This window comes from Trichosurus vulpecula, chromosome 8 (assembly GCF_011100635.1).
Source record: "Trichosurus vulpecula isolate mTriVul1 chromosome 8, mTriVul1.pri, whole genome shotgun sequence".
NCBI classification, from domain to species: domain Eukaryota; kingdom Metazoa; phylum Chordata; class Mammalia; order Diprotodontia; family Phalangeridae; genus Trichosurus; species Trichosurus vulpecula.
The window spans coordinates 11,990,994-12,010,459 of NC_050580.1; the positions used below are offsets into that span (position 1 = coordinate 11,990,994).

A 19,466-nucleotide genomic window follows, 5' to 3' on the forward strand; every position below is an offset into this window, starting at 1 on the left:
TTTTGTTGTCCCCAAATTTTACCATATTTTAAAGGCTTAGTAATTGAAAGGAGGTCCTTTGGGAACAGCCACAATAGGGAACAAGACATCAAGGGGTTGCCCAGCATCAGGGATGCTCAGTTTTCCATGGAATGGGAAGTGGGGAGTGAGGACTTCGCCATCTCTTCTCCTTCTTCCCTCTGGGTCAGGAATCCATAGGTCCGCCATACTTTGTCTGTGCCAATTCTCGTGATTGGCTATTGACGTTCTCTGCTGAAAAGCATGACCCATGGACTCCAAAGTGGAATAGGAGACTGATTCCCTCACTAAGGAGGGCCAGTTGCCCACTAGCCTTCCCATGACTGTGACATTGGAGGTGAGCATGTAGTAGGAGAACACCTAGTGACCCTTGGTAAGTTGGAGTCCCCAAGGCCAGATGAGAAGCAGCAGAAGAGGCTGGTTGAGCCACTGTCAGTGATGCAGCATGATCTACTATTGACCCTATCCCCTGTCTCCACCAGAGCTTCTCATTTAGGCCCCTCTTCCCTCTACCCACCAGCCACCATCCACATGATCATAAGTCAATCTAACTTTTGCAGAGCAGTCGTCCAGATCTTGTCGGATCAGTCCTGGGTGGTAGGTGTCATCTCCCTTTTTACAGATGAGTAAACTGAGGCCTAAAGAGGTGAAGTGACTTTCCCAGAGACAGGGATTGCACAGGATTCAAACTCAGAACTTTCTAACTGCAAGGCCAGCACTGCCCATCGTGTCACTTAGCTGGCTCTAGAGGCCCAACCTGTCTGTAACCTACTACCTCCAGACCCGCTGGCTTTCTTCCTGACGCTACTTCAGCAAGGGTCCTCTAACCACTCTCTGCCACTCCTGGGTCAGATCCCCATCTCCTGTCTCTATACTGTGACAACATCACACCTTCACTGGCATCAAACACAGGCTGCTTCGTTGGCCTTCTCCAGTCCTGAGGAATATGGCTCCAGCGTGGCTTGCATGTTACTTGGACTTTATATTCCAGTCAAACCACCTGTTCCTTCTGAATGACCTTTCTATCAGCTGTCTCCTGTGCCTGGAATACACTTCTTCACTTCTGACTTTTAGAATCCTGAACCTCCTTCAAGACCCAACTCAAGTACCACCTGCCCTGGGAGGTCTTTTTCTGAAACCCCTCCCTGACTTGCTTCCTCTCTCCCTTTTGGGTGCATTTTAAATGTATTTACATGTGTACTTTCCCATAGAAAGTGAACCCTTTGAGGGCAGGGACCATTTAGCTGTTTTTCCTTGCCCACCTCCCTTCTCCACCCCTCCAGGATGCTGTCTCTCACACAATCCGTGTAGGAATGCTTGCTAAAGGAATGAATGCTCCTTTTTCCATCCATTCTATAAATACTCCCTGAACACTTCCTATGGAGAAGGCTTTGGCTGGGCACAGAGCACAGAGAGATGGCCCCGGCCCCTTCTCCACCCTCACAAGCTGGCCCTAGCTAGAAGCCTCAGGGCCTTTTTTCCCCTTCCCTATTGCCAGCAGGGATGGTTTTGTGTTTAAAGACTCACAGGATTTGGAGCTGGGGGAAGAGAGAGCCCACGCAGATCTCCACATACAGGAGGCAAACAAACACTGTTACATAACCACAGAAACCACCAGGGATGGCAAAGCAGACTCCTGGGGATGTTTAGATAGGAGGACAGCAGACCCAGGGCCTCCTGTGGAAGGGCATTCAGCTTTGTTCTCCTTGGGTTCGAGGCCAGAACAAGGGCCATAGAGTGGGGTGGGGGGAGTTGGAGAGAGGGGACTCTGAGGCTTGAAAGTAGTGCTTTCCCCCTGGGGAGTCCCAAGTGTAATGGGCTGCCTATGAAGAGACTGGCTTCCTCCTTCTTGTGGTTGTTAAGTGAAACCTAGATGACACCAGCTGATGGTCGGAAGCTCTCCTGGCACTCTGGCTGATGGACTTTTTGACCTCTGGCAAACCCCTTCACCTGATAAGCCTCTGTTCCTCCTGTGGAAAATGACAGGGTTGGGCTAGATGACCTTGGAGGGTCTCTCCCAAATCCAAGATTCATTCTGTGTTCCTTACCCCATGATTGCCAGAAGGGTGCAAAGGAAAGGGAACAAGGTCTGGAGTCAGAGGCTCCGGCTCAGATTTTGACTGTGGCATCCACAGCTTGCTGGTGTGTTCTTGGGCAGGCCACTTAACTTCCTGGGCTCCGGCTTCCTCATCTGTGAAATGAAGGGTTTGATAGATAACCTTGGAGGACCCTTCTAGACTTAAATCTATGATCCTGTGAAGGGTCTGGATAACACTGGAGGAATCTGGAAGCATCGTGGACACATGGAAAAAAGAGCCTGCCCATTACCCGTCTGAAGAGCTGAAGGTGGGAGGGGCTGAGCTTTTTCTGAGATACTGGTTCAATGTTGGTAGCCCCCCAACTGTGGCAGTTATGAGCATTCTAGCCTATGATGGATTGATTTCTTTTCAGAACAAGGAGTTACTTTCTCCTTAGAGTATATCATCAACTTCCAAGAGTTGAAAAATCCAAAAAGTAGGCTGATGTGGTATGGGCACTGTACCGGGAAGTCTGTATGTCCAATGGGACCGTGGGGAAGAAGATCTGGGTGGCTCACATTAGCATGTGGCAAAGGTCTGGATTTGGAGTCTCAGGGCCTGGATTCAAATGTGGGATGTCCTACTTACTTCCTGTAAGTAAGGCAAATCCTTCCCCTAAGACTCAGTTAACTCATTTCTAGTACAAGGGGTTTCTGCCCAGTGGTTTCTACAGTTCCTTGGAGGTCTCAGTTCTTTGAGCCCAGTCCTAATTGTGGTGGAGAACACTTGGTAAGCAGTGGGGGAAGCTGGGCATGTCTTCATCTTCATGTAGGAAAGAAGGCCCTTCCGGTTTGTTGATGTTCCATTTGGCCCATGCTCTGGAGATCCTAGCTGGAGGGGCGCTCCATCTTGTGGTCTTATGAAGAATTGAACCGAGGACTTTGAAAAGATCGAACGGCCAGAGTAGGAGATTGTAGGCTCATTTTTCAGAGCTGGAAGGGCCAGGAGGGAGGATTCTATCCAAGCCCATTTGTACCGATGAAAACACTGGAGAGGGGCTGGGACTGAGGGCTGTGGTTGGCCATCAGAAGGATGTGTGCATGGTGGATCCTTTCCCACAGTGGCTGTGGAGAGCCAACTTCAGTCTTGCCTTGTGGGTCCTGCTGGACAGGCAGCTAAGCTTTCTTCTCACTCTGGATCTCACAATTTTAGGGTTCTAGCTAATCAATCCAGATTGAGTTCCTTTCAGAACAAGTGTGTTTCCAGGCCTCCGGCACTGTTGCCATGGTTACTAAAGCCTGGAGAGTGGCCCAACTTCCGATGGGAGGGTTCACTGATTGCCTGGAGTTCAGGGTCTTCAGAGGAAGGAGGCCCCCGGCAGGGCCAGAACAGGCATGAATTCAGGGCTGCTGCAGTGTGTGGGGAAGATGCGCAAGTGAGAACAGCCCAAGAAACAAGAAAATGACATGAAATGAAATTAGCCAAGAACTGATGCCCTCCCGATGGTCCAAGAGGATCCAGGCCACTATGAAAACACCCCCATCAATTTACCAATTGATGCTTCATGTTCTGTGAGTCTCGAACACAGTAGGTGCTTCATAAAGGCTTGTTGTTGGCTTCACCCACACAGGTGGCCCAGCAGAAAGAGGCTGGGCTTGGGTCAGCTGCTCGCTAACTACGCAGACCTGAGGCAAGTCATCTTCTCTCATCAGGCCTCAGTTTTCCCATCTGTCAAATGAGAGGGTAGAGCTAGCAAGGCTTTGAAGCCCTCTCCCAGGTCCAGCTCCCCTGAGACTGGGATCTCTGCCCTTATCATGGCTTCCGCTGATCCTCTCCCCTCCAATGATGACTTAGACAGCACCTGGGTTCTCTGGGGTGGGCAGTGGAGGGCAGAGGGCTCCTCACCCTTCTTGTGTCCTGGATCCCTTTGGTGGAAGTCTAGTGAAGCCTGATGATCCCTTTTCATAACCATGTTATTAAGTGCATAAAATTAAGCACATCATATAAACAATTATATCGGAATACAGTTATCAAGATATGAAAAAAACAGGTTCACAGACTACAGGTTCAGAACCTTGCTTAGGGCCTGCTCCCCCAATTTATGCCTCAGAGACAAGTGAAACAGTCCCTGTCCTCAGGGTGCTTACATTCTAAAAGGAAGGAGCAGATGAGGAGCAACGGACAGGAACTGGACCTATGATTTCGGTCCAGCAGGCACTCCCAGGTGAGGAAATTCCCTCCACTAATACAGGTCAGCACCTTTCTTCAACTGGGAGGCTTAGAGCATGGCCCCTTGGATTTGAACCAAGGGCTCTCTGACTTGGAGGCAGGAATCCCTGTGTCCCAAGGAGCCCCACGTCCTCCATTTCTCCTTATTGTTGTGCTTATCATGATTATCATACAATAGGAGATTATTGTGATTGTAGGCTCTTTCTTTAGAGGTTTTCCTTTGTCCCCTCAAATTTCAGGCAAAGCTCAGGCAGAGCAAGCCAGAGCCATGCCCAGGTAGGAGAATAGCCTGAGTCAATCAGCAAGTATTGATTAAATGCCTAGGATGTGCCAGGCACTCTCAGGCAGTCAAAAAACATTTATTAAGCACCTACTGTGTGTTTGGCACTGTGGATACAAAGCACATTCTAAAAAGAGAGATAATGTGTAGATAAATATGGGTGTATAAAACCCACATGCAGGTCACTTCAGAGGTGAGGTCACTAGCAAGAAAGAGGACAGAGAAGGGTTCCCTAGAGGTGAAGCTTGGTCCTGTTTTCAAGGTAGTGAGGAATTATGAGATGTAGAGGTGAAGAAGGAAGGAATCCTAGGCACGGGAAGCATGTCCTACTGTGTAAAAAGAACACGATTCAACGGGTGAGGCCGTGCTGTGATGTGCCAGGACTGGAAACAGAGAAGGGGGCCAAGCGATGAAGGGCTCTGAGCCCCAGATAATTTCCTATCAGGTCCTGGAGGTAATGGGGAGCCACTGGAGGTTCTGAATAAGGAGATAACGAGGTCATATCTACACTTTAGGAAATTCATGTTGACAGCTGAGTGAAGGATGTGCTGGGGGAGAAAGAGCCTGGGGGCAGGCAGACCCACCAGCAGCAATTGCAATAAGCCAGGTGTGAGGTCAGGGGGGCCTGCACCAGGGTGGGGGCTGTGTCAGAGAGGAGGGAGTGTATTTGAGGGATGTTTGGAAAGAGAAACAAGATTTAGTGATTGTTCAGAGATATGTGGGGTGAGAGTGAGTGAGGCCTCAATGCAACACCGAGGCTGCAAACCCAGGAGACCATAGGGATCCTGATACCCTTTACAATAGTGGGAACATTCTGAAGAGGGGAAGGTTCGGGGGAAGGACAGTTAAAGGGGTTCATGAGCAGGAAGGAACAGCTTCTCTCTGTCCCAGGGGCAAGCAGAGCTCCATCTGATGTCCTGGGCATCCAAGCATGGAGTCCTTCCCGGGCCTGGCCTTTTAAGGCCCCCAGCTGAGATTGGCCTGCACTGAGAGCTTTCGGGCATCCTACAGAGAAGGAAGGCCTCCACAGAGATCAAGAAGCCTGGAGAGTCCCGGGGGCCTCTCCCAGGGCTCAGGTACAGCACACTGTGAGTCCCAAGCACCCAGAGGCACTGCTGGGGAGGGCGCTTCTTTATCTAGCCACCCTGAGGTAGTCCAGCAAAAAAAGCCATGGCTCTTGTCCAGCGTGTGACCTTGAAGAAGGCCTTCTTTGATATGGGTCTCCATTTCCCCATCTGAAGAATGAAGGGGGTCGGGCTGGATGACCTTTAGGGTTCCTCCTTGCTCTAGCTCCATGCTCCCAGACTTCTCATTGGTATAAGGAGGGGCTTGGACCTGGGTCTACATCTCTAAGGAGGCTTCCCAGGCTGGATCCTGAGATGGATGACAAGCCGGGAGGTGTGGAGGAGACTGCCCTTGGTAGCTCATGCCCAGGCCCTCAGGCCCCACTCTGAACACTGGACAGCAGGGCATGGACAGAAGGCCAGTTGGATGGCCTGGATCCCAATGGCTTCAAGCCTTAAACAAAGCTGGAGAGACTTTCCTTTCTCGTTCCTTACTGGTGACTGCCACCCTGTGGCCACAGAGAGTAAGTCCCACTGGGCGCGCGGAAGGCAACGTCAGCCCCCCGGCTTCATCTTTTCTCTCCAAAATGGGTGCCAGGGTTATGCCGAGCGAGGAGAGTCTGGGTAAGAGATACCCACGTAGGCCAGGACTCCAGCTGTTGGCACGTCCGCCCAACCAAGCCAGGGTCACAATGAGAAGAGGTAACGTTCCTGGAGGGGATTTTATGTAAATATATGTGGACATATACACAATTTACATACACAGTATATACTCTGTGGAGTACACATGCATATAGAGTACGTGCCGTGTAGAGAGCATATGTAGAGTTTATGGGGAATATAGAGTACAGATGGTATTTGTGTATTAGGTAGGGGTGTGTGTGTGTGTGCAGCTGGAGGCAGTTAGGTGATGCAGTTGATAGAATGCTGGACTTGAGTCAGGAAGACCATAGTTTAAGTTTTGCCTGAGACAACTCACTAGCTACATGACCCTGGGCAAATCACTTAACTGCTCTTCGCCTCAGTCTGCCCATCGCAAAATGGGGATAGTACCAGCACCTACCTCACCTGATTATAGTGAGAATCCAATGAGATAAGATACAGACCTTAGAGACTCACATAAATGCTAGTTAGCCTCCTCCTCTTCCTTAAATATATGTCAAACATTTACAAGGTGTGCTGTGGCAAAAGGCATGTCTCTCTGGGTGAGGGAGAGGAGCCAGGAAAGGCTCTGCGTAGACAGTGATCCTTGAGCAGTTTGGATGGAAATAAGGGATTTTCAAAGGTGAAGGTGAGGTCGGGGAACATTGTGTGATGGGTTCACAGAGAGGCAAACTTTTGTTTGGGACTTGTGAGGCTGCATCTTTCTCTGGAGCCTCTCTGGGGTATTCCCACTGCAGACATCATGGAGAAGATGGAGGAGCACTCCTGAGTATCAGGGATGCTTTGTTTACCTTGATTCTTGTGGTGCTTAGTGGCAGGCCTGTAATGAATCAATCCACAAACATTTATGAAGTCCTACTACGTGCCAAGGTCTCTACTAGGTGCTGGGACTATGATGATGAAGAATGAAAAACAGAGCTTGCCTTTGAGGACCTTAACTCTATTGGGAGATATAACTGTGGAGTACACAGTGAATCCTACCTCAGACACTCAGTGTGTGACCTTGGGCCTTTGATTGTCTTTAGACTCCTGTGATTCCTTTTTCGCATTTTCTGCATTATTTATGGGTGCGTGGCACATAGTAGGCATTTAATAAATGGTTACTGAGTTAACAACAACTACAACGAGTATTTATTAAACACCTACTCTATGCTGGGTATGGTGCTGAATGTTGGAGATACAAAGAAAGGCAAAAAGCAGTCTTTTGATGGAGGAAGATACAAGCAAACAGATCTGCACAAACGAGATCAACACAGGATAAACTGAAGAGATTCTTGCAGGGGAAGCTTTAAGATGAAGGAGGATTGGGAAAGGCTTCTTATAGAAGGTGGGGTGTTAGCTGGGCCCTGAAGGAAGCCAGGGAAACCGAAGGCAGAGATGAGGGGGGAGAGGGTTGCAGCCTTGGGGGATGGCCATGGAAAATCCAGAGTGGGAAGATAGAGTGTTTTGTTCAAGGAACAGCCAGGAGAGCAGTGTCACTGGGTCACTGAGTTCATGGAGAAAGTAAGATGTTAGAAAACTGGAAAGGTAGGAGGGGGCAGATTATGCCTGGCTTTAAAAGCCAAACGGGATTATATATTTAATCTGGAGGTAACAAGGAGTCACCAGAATTTAATGGGGTGGGGGGGTTTATGTGGTTAGAACTGCATTTTAAGAATATCTTAATAGTCTTATGACTTAATAGTATCATGAAAAAATGCTCTAACAATTATAAGTGAATTATTTAATAGGTTTAAATAAATCTATTGTAGAAATAAAAAAGTAAATATTGAGGAAAATGAGGTCTCATATTACCAGATCTCAAAATATATTATAGAATTGTCATGAACAAAATTATTTGGTACCAATTTAAAAGCAGAAAGTCTCATCAATGGAAGAGAGTATTTAAGGAATTCAATAAGTAATAATGCATAGGTTAATATGTGAAAAGCCAAATCATGAAAACCCCTGGAGAAAGTGGTCCATATTTAAAAAAGAACTAGAAAAAAATGAAAATAAATTGGTCAGAAAAGTAGTTGAGCCTAGTACCTTATACCATACTTAGCAGTTTACAAATAGATATACAACCTAAATATAAAATGTTGCAACATTAAATAAATGAAAAAATAAGCAAAAAATGCTTTAAATCACTATTGACTAAAGAAATGCAAATTAAAACAACTGAGGTACCATATTACACCTATCAGCTTGGCTAACATGACAAAAAGGAAAATGTGGGAAAATTGGAACATTGTTGGCGGAGTTGTGAACTGATCCAACCATTCTGGAGACAATTTGGAACTATGCCCAAAGGGCTACAAAACTGTGCATACCTTTGGATGCAGCAATACCACTAGTAGGTCTGTATCTCAAAGGGATCATAAAAAGGGGAAAGGACCCACATGTACAAAAATATTCATAGCAGCTCTTTTTGTGATAGCAAAGAACTGGAAATTGAGAGGATGGCCATCAGTTGGGGGATGGCTGAACAAGTTGTGGTATATGAATGTAATGGAATACTGTTGTGCTATAAGAAATGATGAGCAGGCAGACTTCAGGAAAACCTGGAAAGACCTATACGAACTGATGCTGAGTGAGGGGAGCAGAAACAGGAGAACACTGTACACAGTAACAGCCGCACTATTCGATGACCAGCTTCGATAGACTTAGCTCTTCTCAGCAATGCAGTGATCTAAGAATTCCAGAAGACTCATGATGGAAAATGCCTCCACATCCAGAGATAAGACCTATGGAGTCTGAATATAGATCGAAGCACGGTATTTTCTTGGTTTTTTCTTCTTTCTCATGGTTTTTCCCTTTTGTTCTGATCTTTCACAGCGTGATGATAATACACGTATAGCCTATATCAGATTGCATGCCATCTTGGGGAGGGGGGCAGGGAGCAAGGAGGAAAAATTTTAGAACTCAGAATCTTATAAAAGTGAATGTTGAAAACTACAAATAAATAAATGAATAAATTAAAAACAACAATGAAAGGAAATTAGAAAAAGAGGAGATCTCGGGGGACACGGTAATGAGGTTCCTTTCAGACATCCACTGGATATCTAGTTACAGATGTTCAACAGGCAGCTGGAGGCCAGGAGAGAGTCTGTCTGAGAATCATCAGCATGGAGGCGATAATTGGCCTGGCCACGTGGCCTGGGAGTGCCCTACTGTTCCTTCGCCTCTGTTGGGTGGAGTCTTTCCTGCTCTTATGCAGAAGAATATGAAGCTGAAACTTTGTGAGCTTTGAAAGGTTGGGAGAGTGACCCCTCAAAGCAGACCAGAAGTCATAACTGTGCACGCTCTGAAGGCCATGTGAACATTTTTATCAGCAGAACTAGCCACCTGTGCTCAAAGAGGTCTTTTGGTCAGTCCCAACCCCTCATCAACCTCAATGGAGATCTGCAAGCAAAGCCTGGAGCATCATTCCCTTTTCTTTCTTCTCTCTCCACATAGGGTATCACATGCTTACTTGCCCGTGCTCTGCCCAAAGGGAATGTAAATTTTAATCTCTGCAACTCTTTTCCAGTGTTTTGGTTTTTCCTCTTAAAGACCAGCCTTAACCCCAAATCACTCAGATTGCAGCACAAGCCTTACTTGGTCATTGTTTGAGCCCTGACTGACTCAGAATGAACGGAAATAACAGTTGTTTCTATTTTGGCCAGAAACCCTGAGGGTCTTTCCCTGCTTTTTATTTTTTTTAAGAGGCCATTCTTTGCTTCATTTTTAAAAAAGCCTTTGTCACTGAATGGGCACTGCCTCAAACTAAGATGCCTTAAAGATCTTAGCTTGAAAAGGCCAAGGTCCCTCACTGCATCCTGGGCCATCTCCAGTTGTTCTGATCCATATCTGGCCACCGGACCCAGGTGGCTCTGGAGGAGAAAGTGAGACTGGTGACTCCACACAGCCCTCCCCCACTTAAATCCAATTCACTTGCATATCAGGACATCACCTCATCATGGTCCTCTTCGTGAACAAAGGAGAAACAGCAGCAGCAGAAGGGATTCTTTTTCAGACATGAGGTCTGCTCCATGGCCTCTTAGGTTCCTTCTAACTCTAGGAGTACAGGATTTGGCTTCTCTGACTTTCCCAAGGCCACACGCTAAGTAATGGAGCCAAGACTTGAATGTGACCTGGTCTTCTTACTATAATCCAGGCCTGTTACTCCCACAGCACTGCACAAGTGACCTTGCTAAGGTGCCTGGACACACAGAGATGAGAAAGACAAAGTCTCTGTACTGAAAGGACAAAAAATGAATTTGGAATGGGATGAATCTAAGACCCATTGGAATGGATACAAGATGGATAGGCTCTGAGATGGTTAGCCACACAGACAACAAGACTCTGAAGTCAGGGCACTGAGAGCTCTGGCTGGGCCAGGGGGCCAGGAAGGATTTGTAGATGGGAAGGGAATTGAGCTGGGTCTTAGAGGACTCCTAAGATTTGGAGAGTCAAGGAGCAGTGGGGATTGGAAGGGACATGGTGTGAACAAAGTCTTATGCTGTGTCTTTGGGGCCTGGGGCCAGTAGTTGGAGCAATGGAGATGAGGGCTTGGGGAGGGGACCATAAGATGACATCTCTCCAGCTGAATGGGACCTCATTGCCATCAGTCTGACCCCCTCATTGTACAGATGAGGACACGGAGGCTTGGGGAGGTTGACTTGCCCAAGATGACACAGCCAGGATATGACCTCATTTCATTCTTGTACATCTCATTGTCAGGAAGTTCCTCTGAACGTCCAGCCTCAATGGACCATCAATAGCTCCCATGTAGGATGCCTCTTCTTCCTTTCAGGACTGAGTAGAACAATGGACTGATTGTGGAGGGCCCTGGAGGAGCTTTAAGAAATGCACTTTTGTGACTCAGGCCAGGTTCCTGATAGAATCAGACCAAACAAACACGTTCTTCACACAGCAGAATAAATGAGTCGCACCTGGTCTTCAAAGGTGCCCTGAGCTTGCAGGTTCTCTGGCTGCCCTGGGGTTCAGCTCAGTTCTCTTTCTGTCTGCTGTGGAGTGCTGAGTGTTTACAGGAAGCTTTCAGCCTAACTCACCCCCTGGTGTCCTCCTATGGAGCCCCACCAGGTGCTCATAGCCTTTAAGACTACTCCTCTAGAGAAGGCCAGCCTGGCTTAGTGGACACCTGAAATCAGAGTCAGGAAATCTCAGGTTCTTGTCCTTAGCTCAGTGAGGGGTCTGCCTCAGGTGGAGTGGGTCATTCAGAGCCCAAGGATTCAAATAACCAGTCTACTTAATAGACTCTCCTACCCGCAGGAAAAAGCAGCTCTCAGCAGCCAAAGATCAGTCAGGAAGATAAAAGCTATGGGCAAGGAGGCCAAAAGCTGTCAGTGAGGAGGATCCTGGGGTCTCAGGAGCTCTAGGCCAGAGCTCTCTCTCTGGGCATAAGGCCTACAGCTGGGTCCCAGATCCACCCACCTAGGTCAAATAGATAGTCGATAACTATTAGTTAACTACCTCTTATGTGCCAGGTTCTCGGGCCAATCCAATTGACTTCTCTGGGCCTCAATTTCCACATTTGAAAAAGATGATCATAGGCCTTAGAGCTGGAAAGGACCTTGGAAATTATCTGGTTCAAGACCCTCATTTTACAGATAAGGTAACTGGGCCCCAAAGATGAGAAGTGACTCATCCGACATCCCAGAGCTGGTCTCTAAGATCTTGTCTGACTTCAACAATCTATGTTCAAATATGAAATAAGACCCATAAATCCCAAGGGCAGATAACACCCTGACAAGCTCCTGCTCAAGACCAGGGTCTGCCATGAGGTCGCCTCCTGGCTTCCCCCCAACCTCCTCCCAGAAAGATTTTCATTATAATAAGGAATAAAGAAGAAGAAAAAAGTTCAGAAAAACTAACCAACAGATTGGAAAATGTCTGAAATTACTGTGGAAGGCAGTATTCCTCACCCACAGTCCCCCACCTTTGCAAAGAAGTACAGGGAGGTGTCTTCTCATTTTTCTTTCTTGGGGCCAACTTGTACATTACAATTTCAAAGGATTCAGTTTCTATCCTTTGGTTGTTTGTTGTCATTTGAAGTCATTGACTACATTGTTTTCTTGGTTCTGCTTAAGTCACATCCTTAGGTTAGGATGACATCACCCCTACCACTTCACCATTTTACCTTTCTCAAAGTCCTATGACAACAGGCAAGTAACCATGCAGCAGGTGTGGATACACTGGGAGCTGTAGTCACAACTCTGCACATAGGTGGCCCAGGCCATAGGACTGAATCCACAGTGGGTTCAGCAGCCCTCTAGGTGTCTGAGCAGCCTTATTTAAGGCCTACGCTGCTCACCTCCTTGCAAGAAGAAAAATCTAGAAAAGGTGCCCAAAAAATGACCTGCTTCACCCAACCTCAGCCTGCTTATCAGGGCAAGTGGGGATCCACCCTCATTGATGATACCATGCAGCCATGAAAGAATCTTGTGCGGTCAAATCTCATCGGTAGGGTGAGTTGGAGTGGGGGGGGTGGGGGGGCATCTGGCCAGATGTTTAAGGTCATCTGGCAAACATTCATTTGAGATGAAAAGGGCCAGAGCATGCCATGGAAAAGACAGCGGCAGACCACCGCAGTTTCTCTGCCAAGAAAACCCCAAATGGGGCCGTGAAAAGTTGGGCACGACTGAAATGACTGAACAACAACAACAAAGGCTAATTAAAGAAAACACAACAGAACAAGGGCAAAAGCAAAAGGCACAACTGCCATTCAAACAACAGGACATATTCAATCAATTTAATTTAAAAATTTTTTAATTTAATTTTTTCATTAAAACATTTTTATAAAAAAACAAAATTATCATAACAAATATATCTTATCAATCAAAAAAAATTCCTGACTTGGCCATGTCCAAAACTGTATGTCTTGTTCTGTATCTTGAGTCTGTAGCTTCTTTGTCGGCAGGTGGGTGGCATGTGCCATTTCATTCACGAATTCTATTGGGTCTCATTTCCAAGGTGCATTTTTTTCAAAGTTTGAACATTATTTCGTGATTATGGTTTGCATGGGATGTGATTCGCTTTTCAAGGTCTCTCCTTTAATGAAACACCAGAGCCCAAGGCACAGACAAAACCATTAAGCAGTATACTATCTCTCCAACAATTTCCTATGCTCCCCCCAGGCAGACTTTGGCAAGTGGTCATCCCAAAGGCCATTTAGGAAGAGGCACAGAGTTTGCTAGTGCTTGAGATCTCACCTCATCTGAGAGAGGCCAGCAGGGCTTCTTTTTCCTCTGGGCACCACAAACTTGGCCACTTCAACCAGTTATCTAATCAAGGTTATTTTAAAGGAAAATCAGCTTCAAACTGCACATGGTCAAACTTGAGGTCAGAATGATTAAAGCCAAGTGATGTCATAGAAGATCATGACTGCGTTTGAAAACAAACAGAAGACTGGGTTCGAGGTTCCCTGATCCCCTTCCTAATGGGCCTTGAACAGAATCTGTTCCTCATTTTCTTGCTGTGGTAACAGCTGAAAAAGCAGATGCTGAGGAATGACCATTGAAGGAAGAAGACAGAAGCACGAGATGGAGATAGGCAGGTGCTTCTGTGCAGTAAGTGACAACCTCATCGGGTAGGGAGACCAGGGTGTCATCTGTACTGCGACCAGTGCTCAGGGATTCTACCCAACTCCTTGTAACTTTTTTTTTCCTACTTCAAAACTTGCTAAAGCAAGGACTTTGTCCCCAGAGCCAAGATCAGTGGACACTTTCTCAAACAGGCTGAGGGCGGCGCCTGCATTTGTGGACAGGAAGTCTGTCATAGGTGGCACTCAACTTTTCCCCAAGTTTCTGCAGGGCCATCAGTATCTCCAGTTTCTGTTGGGTGTATACGTCTCTTTCCAGTTTTCCAACCATCAGGTCTCGGGCTGTCTCTGCTCATCTTGTCTGCAGCTGCCCTGGCTGTTTCTTTGCAAACACTCTGATAACCTCTGGTGTTTTGAAGGCCGGGCTGATGTCTGCGAATGGCCAGTTGCATCCCACTAGGTTAATCTACCAAAGTTATGTTTGCAGGCATCATTTTCTTCAGTGAACCACCGAATTCACCCAGTTGTTCTAAAGTTTCTTTCTCGGTTTCTTCAGGCTCATCTGCTTCAAGCTCTCCTCTGCATTCTTCCAGTCTTATAATTGTTATAGTAGTCTGTCCAATTGTTCTTTTAAGTTCTGTTTGAATTTGCTTGTCACTGTCTTTCCTCTAGAAGCCATTTTAATTTTTTCATAGAAAGATGGATAAAAAATGTACCTGAAGGCTTGAGCCAGATGGCCACCAGAGCGAGCAGGAAGGCCTGGGCAGGGCCTGCTTCACAAGGTGCATTGTTTTTGAAGCTTTGCTTGTTTTGGATTTATTTTCTTCTTTGGGGTTTGTGTCCTAATAGCTCCTTATCACAGAAGTGTTTTTTGGTTGTTGCTCACCCATTCTTCTAGACTTGCTTCTTGAATTAGGACTTTGTATTAGGATTAGACTCTGTGAACTTCTGGAGGGAATGTTGGGACCTTTTTTTGGTCTTGATATGAATTCTCTGTTTTCTTTGGATGCTGAGTACTGTATTTTTCAGGGATCTCAGGACAGCTCAGTCCAGGAAACTGTTAACCTTCAGTGCGCTCAAAGTAGTCTGATCACTGCCTTCCTTGTAAGTTTTGCAAACTCCTGAGCTTACTTTGAGTCTGGGTAACACAACTGTAGATTTTCCTTTGGTTGGGGGTCCAGTAGACTGTTGCTCTCCATCACCTAGTTGAAAGACTCCATAAGTTCATAGTGATAGAACTATAGGTTCCCTCTTGGTCTGAGCTTTCTGGTTACTCAGCTATAGACTCAGGACTGAATCTGCAGCCCTCCTCTGGGGTCAGTGCCACACAGTTACTGCTTGCCCTGGAACATGGCCACAGGTCAGGTCTAGCTGCAGGTTCCCTCCTCAGTCCACTGGGTCCTCAACCCATCTCTGGGGTTGGAAGGCCACAGCTGCTGGCTCGTTCTGGTTCTTAGGAAAATGACTCACTATGTTTTCTCTGCAGATTTCCCAATCATGGCTCCATCTGGCATTCTTCCTAAGTCTTTGCTAGAGTTGCTTTAGGGGAGAGCTCAGTGATATCATTTCCTTCTACTCCTCCATCTTAGATAATCTTCTTGGGGTCCCATCTTTTTACATCCTAAATTTTGACCAAGAGGGAGGTACTGCTTTAATGAATCCAGGAAACATAGGTATCCTCTCCCAAAGGTCAAGGTGGGTAGAAAGGGGGCCTGGTTCTGGGATTAGATGGTGGGCAGCTACAAGTCTGTGGGGTCTATCAATGATCTAAGTTGTTTGCCTCTCTGATGGAAAATAAAAATAGGTTACAAGATGAAGTAGGTCGACCTACTTCATTAAAGGAAAGGATTTGGGGGGGGGGTGGAGGAAGGGGAGACCTTCCTAGAGTACCTGATTTACACAGGTCGATTGGGATATACTCCTACATAATTATCTTTTTCCTAACAAAAGAAAAACTGCTCTTGAAGTTGTTACGTTTACATCCCAAACTACTTGCGACCTTGGGATGAGGGCTGATTTTACTATGCCCCTCCCTCCTCACTGTCTCTGAAGCCACTTGGACAGGCACAGGGCTCCAGAGACCTCTAGCTGGAGGCCAGGCTTTGGCTGTGTAGGACACTGGAGTTCCCATTCTCTGGTTCATTCTCTGGGTGGGTCTTGATGATGTCCTGTAGCTCTTCAGCAACGACACGCAGCCCGATATCTCGAAGGCCCAAGATGAGCCGTCTGTGTGCCCCCTTCTTCCCATGGCTCTCGTACCAATGTTTGAGCAGCTGGAATTTCTGCTCCCCCGTGTCATTGTTATAATCATTCTTGACTTGGTCAATTTTGACTTCAGTTGTGCCCATCTTCCGGACAAACTTCTTAACCTGGTCTAGTTCCATTTTCTCAGCAATTTTTGGAATAAAATTACTCAAGTCAATATCTGAAAAGCAAGAAATAAACACAAATAGAAAATAGCCCATGAAAAGAGGGGTTTCTGAAATGAACCTCTGCTCCTTTCTTTCCCACAGGGGCACAAAGGCAGAAGTTTTCAGACTTTTGATTCTATCCTTTAGGAACATAAGATCATAGCTGTAGGGCTCTGGGAGATCTTTGAGGTCATCCAGGGAAGGAGTTTGTAACCTGGGTCTGTATGGCTTCATTTCAATATAGTTGGTTTCCTCTGTAATCCTGCCCATTTTATCTTATGCATTTAATAAGATTTTTCTGAGAAGGGGGCCAGAGATTTGACAAGACTGCTAAAGGGTCAGGACACAAAAAAGCAGAAGGATTCCTTTCCTTTGCTCATTTTACACAGGGGCAAACCGACGCCCAGGGACCCCATGAGCCAGAAAAAGAGAAAGGCACCCCTGCCTCTGACCCTCCGGACTCCCATCTCCCAGGGGAAGAAAAAGGAATTCTCTGATTTCTACAGAAGCCTGCAGAGTGCTTTTGGACCCATTCTCAAAATAATGTTTTTAAATGCACAAAATGCACAGGATTTCAAGGAAACCAATTACATTGAAATAGAGTTATCAAAATAATAAAAACAATGCCACCACCATGTTTGCAGACCCCAGGTTAAGACCTCCTATTTTAGAGCACTAAGGGGGATCACCAAGTACAAACAGATTCAGACCAGCTGCTTCTGCCTCTGTAAGACTGCACCACCACCACTTCCCCCACCTTGAACCTGAATAGCACCAGGGACCATTGGATGAAAAGTTTGCCTCAGAGTAAGGAAGACCTGGGTTCAAATCCTGTCTCTGCCACAATCTAGCTGCATGACAATGGACAAGTCACTTCATCTCCCAAATCCCAGGCAAATTTCAGCTCTCTGGTAGGGGAGGTGGGGAGGTTTCCATACTGGGAGTTCCCCAGGCTGAGGAAATCAGATCCGGATGAACATGCACTTCTCACATAGAGAGCTGGATTAGACTTACCTGTGGGGATGCTTGATTCCCCCCCCCCCCAACTCCAGACTATAAGCCCCATGGGGGCAGGAACTATGCTCATGTAAGCATCCAGCACCTCGCTCAGTGTCCTGCACACAGGAGGGGCTTACAGAGAGCTTTGGTATGGTTAGTATCGGAATGGTGTAGGCTGGTTTTGAGATGGTGAGATATTGCAAGTGGCTCTGGAATCTTTCTGCCTGCCTGGGTTCAAGGACTAAGTCAGAGTGGTGATGAGACAGGATATAATGGTCAGGGTATTTTCTGGCCAGGGCCCTGTGAAATCTGGAGTCTGCTGGTGGGAGCATCAAAGATTTTGGCTCAACGAAAGGAACAACATGATGATAATGAGAGCTATCCAGAAGCAGAAAGGGGCTGCCTTGGTAGGTCATGGTTCCCCCATTGTTGGGAGTATTCAAAGAGGCTGGAGGATGATATGTCAGAGGGGGCTGGGAGGAGGACCAAAGGATCATCCATTTAAAGCCAAAAGGAAGCTAAGAGAGGTCAAGAACTGAGTCCAAGGGAAGGCAAGGATGTGGGATTTCCCAGTTCCCTACTGCCTCCTCCCAATAGCATCCAGATGGCACAGTGCAGATGACTGAGTTTAAATCCAGTTTCAGCTTCAGTCTTAGTAGCTGTGAGACCCTGGGCAAGTCACTTAACCTCTGTGTGCCTCAGTTTCCTCAAGTGTAAAATGGAGATAGTAATAGCACATCTGTCACAGGGTTGTTGTGAGGCCCAGATGAGAAAATAATTGTAAAGCACTGAGCACAGTGCTTGGCACATGGGACATGCTTAATAAATATGCATTTTTTCCTTCCCTTCTGTTTGTCTCCCTAGAGAAAAGGGTAAGCATTTAATGAGACTATTTGAGTTCATTTTACTTTCTTCTTGGTATCAGGATTTCAGAGTCAGAGAGGACCCCAGAGATGAAGGAATCTTAGGCTTGGAGCAGGGACCTCAGAGGCCACCAAGTCTAACCTGTGGAAACTGAGGCACAGAAATGTCAAGTGATTTGCCCAACATCACACAGCTACTAAGTGTCTGAGGTGGGATTTGAACCCTGAGTCCAACCCTCCATTCATTACATGAAATTTCTGGTCCAGTACAGTCTAAATAAGAATCTTCTTAATGACATCTCAGCAAGTAGCCTGCCAAACAATATTGAAGACTTCCAAGACAGGTGAACCCATTATCTCCTCCTCCCCCTAACTCCTGACCCTTCAAATAACAGCCATTTATTTTCTCTCCTTTTACTCCCCATGACCATTTAAAAAGAAAAAAAAACCCAAAATGACAGAGCCCTCAAAACCAACATGGGATCAAAACAAATTCCATCATTGGCCATCTCCCAAATGGACAACGCGTTCTGCATCTTGGGTCCACCCTTTCTCTGGGAGGAGGTGAGTAGCAGAGTTTATCATCCATCTTAAGGAATCACGGTTTGTCATGCCACTAGTCAGAAGTCTAGAGTCTTTCACACTTTGTTTTTCTTCATAATGTTGTCATCTCAATTCAACAAACAATTACTTAGCAGCTACTGGGTGCATGCCACTGTTTTTTAATGAGCGTGTAATGATTTAATTTAATGATGCAGTAGAGTAGGGGAGAAGGCAATAATTCTGAAATCTAGCGCTTCTGGGAAAATCAAAGAATATCTTACCTGCATAACTCAGAGGGATGTTTTCCTATGGAAAAAAGAAGGGAGTCAGAATAAATGTATGTCATAACATTATAGAATTTTACAAGCTGGACACCTCCTTGTTCTTCTGCAGTAATCTCTTGTACACACCATCCCCAAAAGATGGTCACCAGATAACTTCTGGGCTTGGGCATCTTGCCATTGGCCTGAGCTGTCTTGCTACCCATACTGCTGCCAAATCTCTCCCCTCATAGATGAGCATATTTTGTACTGGACTCCCACAACCAATGCCTCAGTACTCAAGGAAGTTAATCAATTCGATCTTGGAACTTTCATTTTGGGGCTGAATCATCTTGATTGGTTAACTTAGCCCATTCTCAGCTGGTGCTGAGATGCCTCACATCTCATCCAGGTATTTACATATTGTCCCATATTACATTTCTTGCCATCTGACTTGATGCCTCACCCTCCTCCATCTCTCTAGTTTTCCACTTCATGTTTTGGGCACAGTTATCAAAATACCAGTGGTACTAGAAATGGCATGTCAATTGATTGGCCTGTGAATCAAGCCACCATCCTTGAGATGATACCCC

At 46.4% G+C, this 19,466-nt stretch overlaps 1 protein-coding gene and 1 pseudogene across 2 annotated transcripts in view; both read right to left on the reverse strand.

Moving 5' to 3' along the window:
* Nucleotides 1–13,878: 13,878 nt before the first annotated feature.
* Nucleotides 13,879–14,491, reverse strand: LOC118829237 (annotated as a pseudogene).
* FAS (Fas cell surface death receptor) overlaps nucleotides 13,893–19,466 on the reverse strand; it is a 46,930-nt gene continuing 41,356 nt past the window's right edge. Inside the window, exons 9-10 of one of the 2 annotated variants that reach the window (XM_036736222.1) lie at nucleotides 18,895–18,919; nucleotides 13,893–16,222 (exon numbers count right to left, since the gene is read on the reverse strand). In XM_036736222.1, coding sequence (XP_036592117.1) covers nucleotides 15,882–16,222; nucleotides 18,895–18,919 — 366 coding nt within the window. In that variant the 3' untranslated portion in view covers nucleotides 13,893–15,881. The remainder of the gene's footprint in view (nucleotides 16,223–18,894; nucleotides 18,920–19,466) is intronic. The other variant, XM_036736223.1, reaches the window with a different exon arrangement.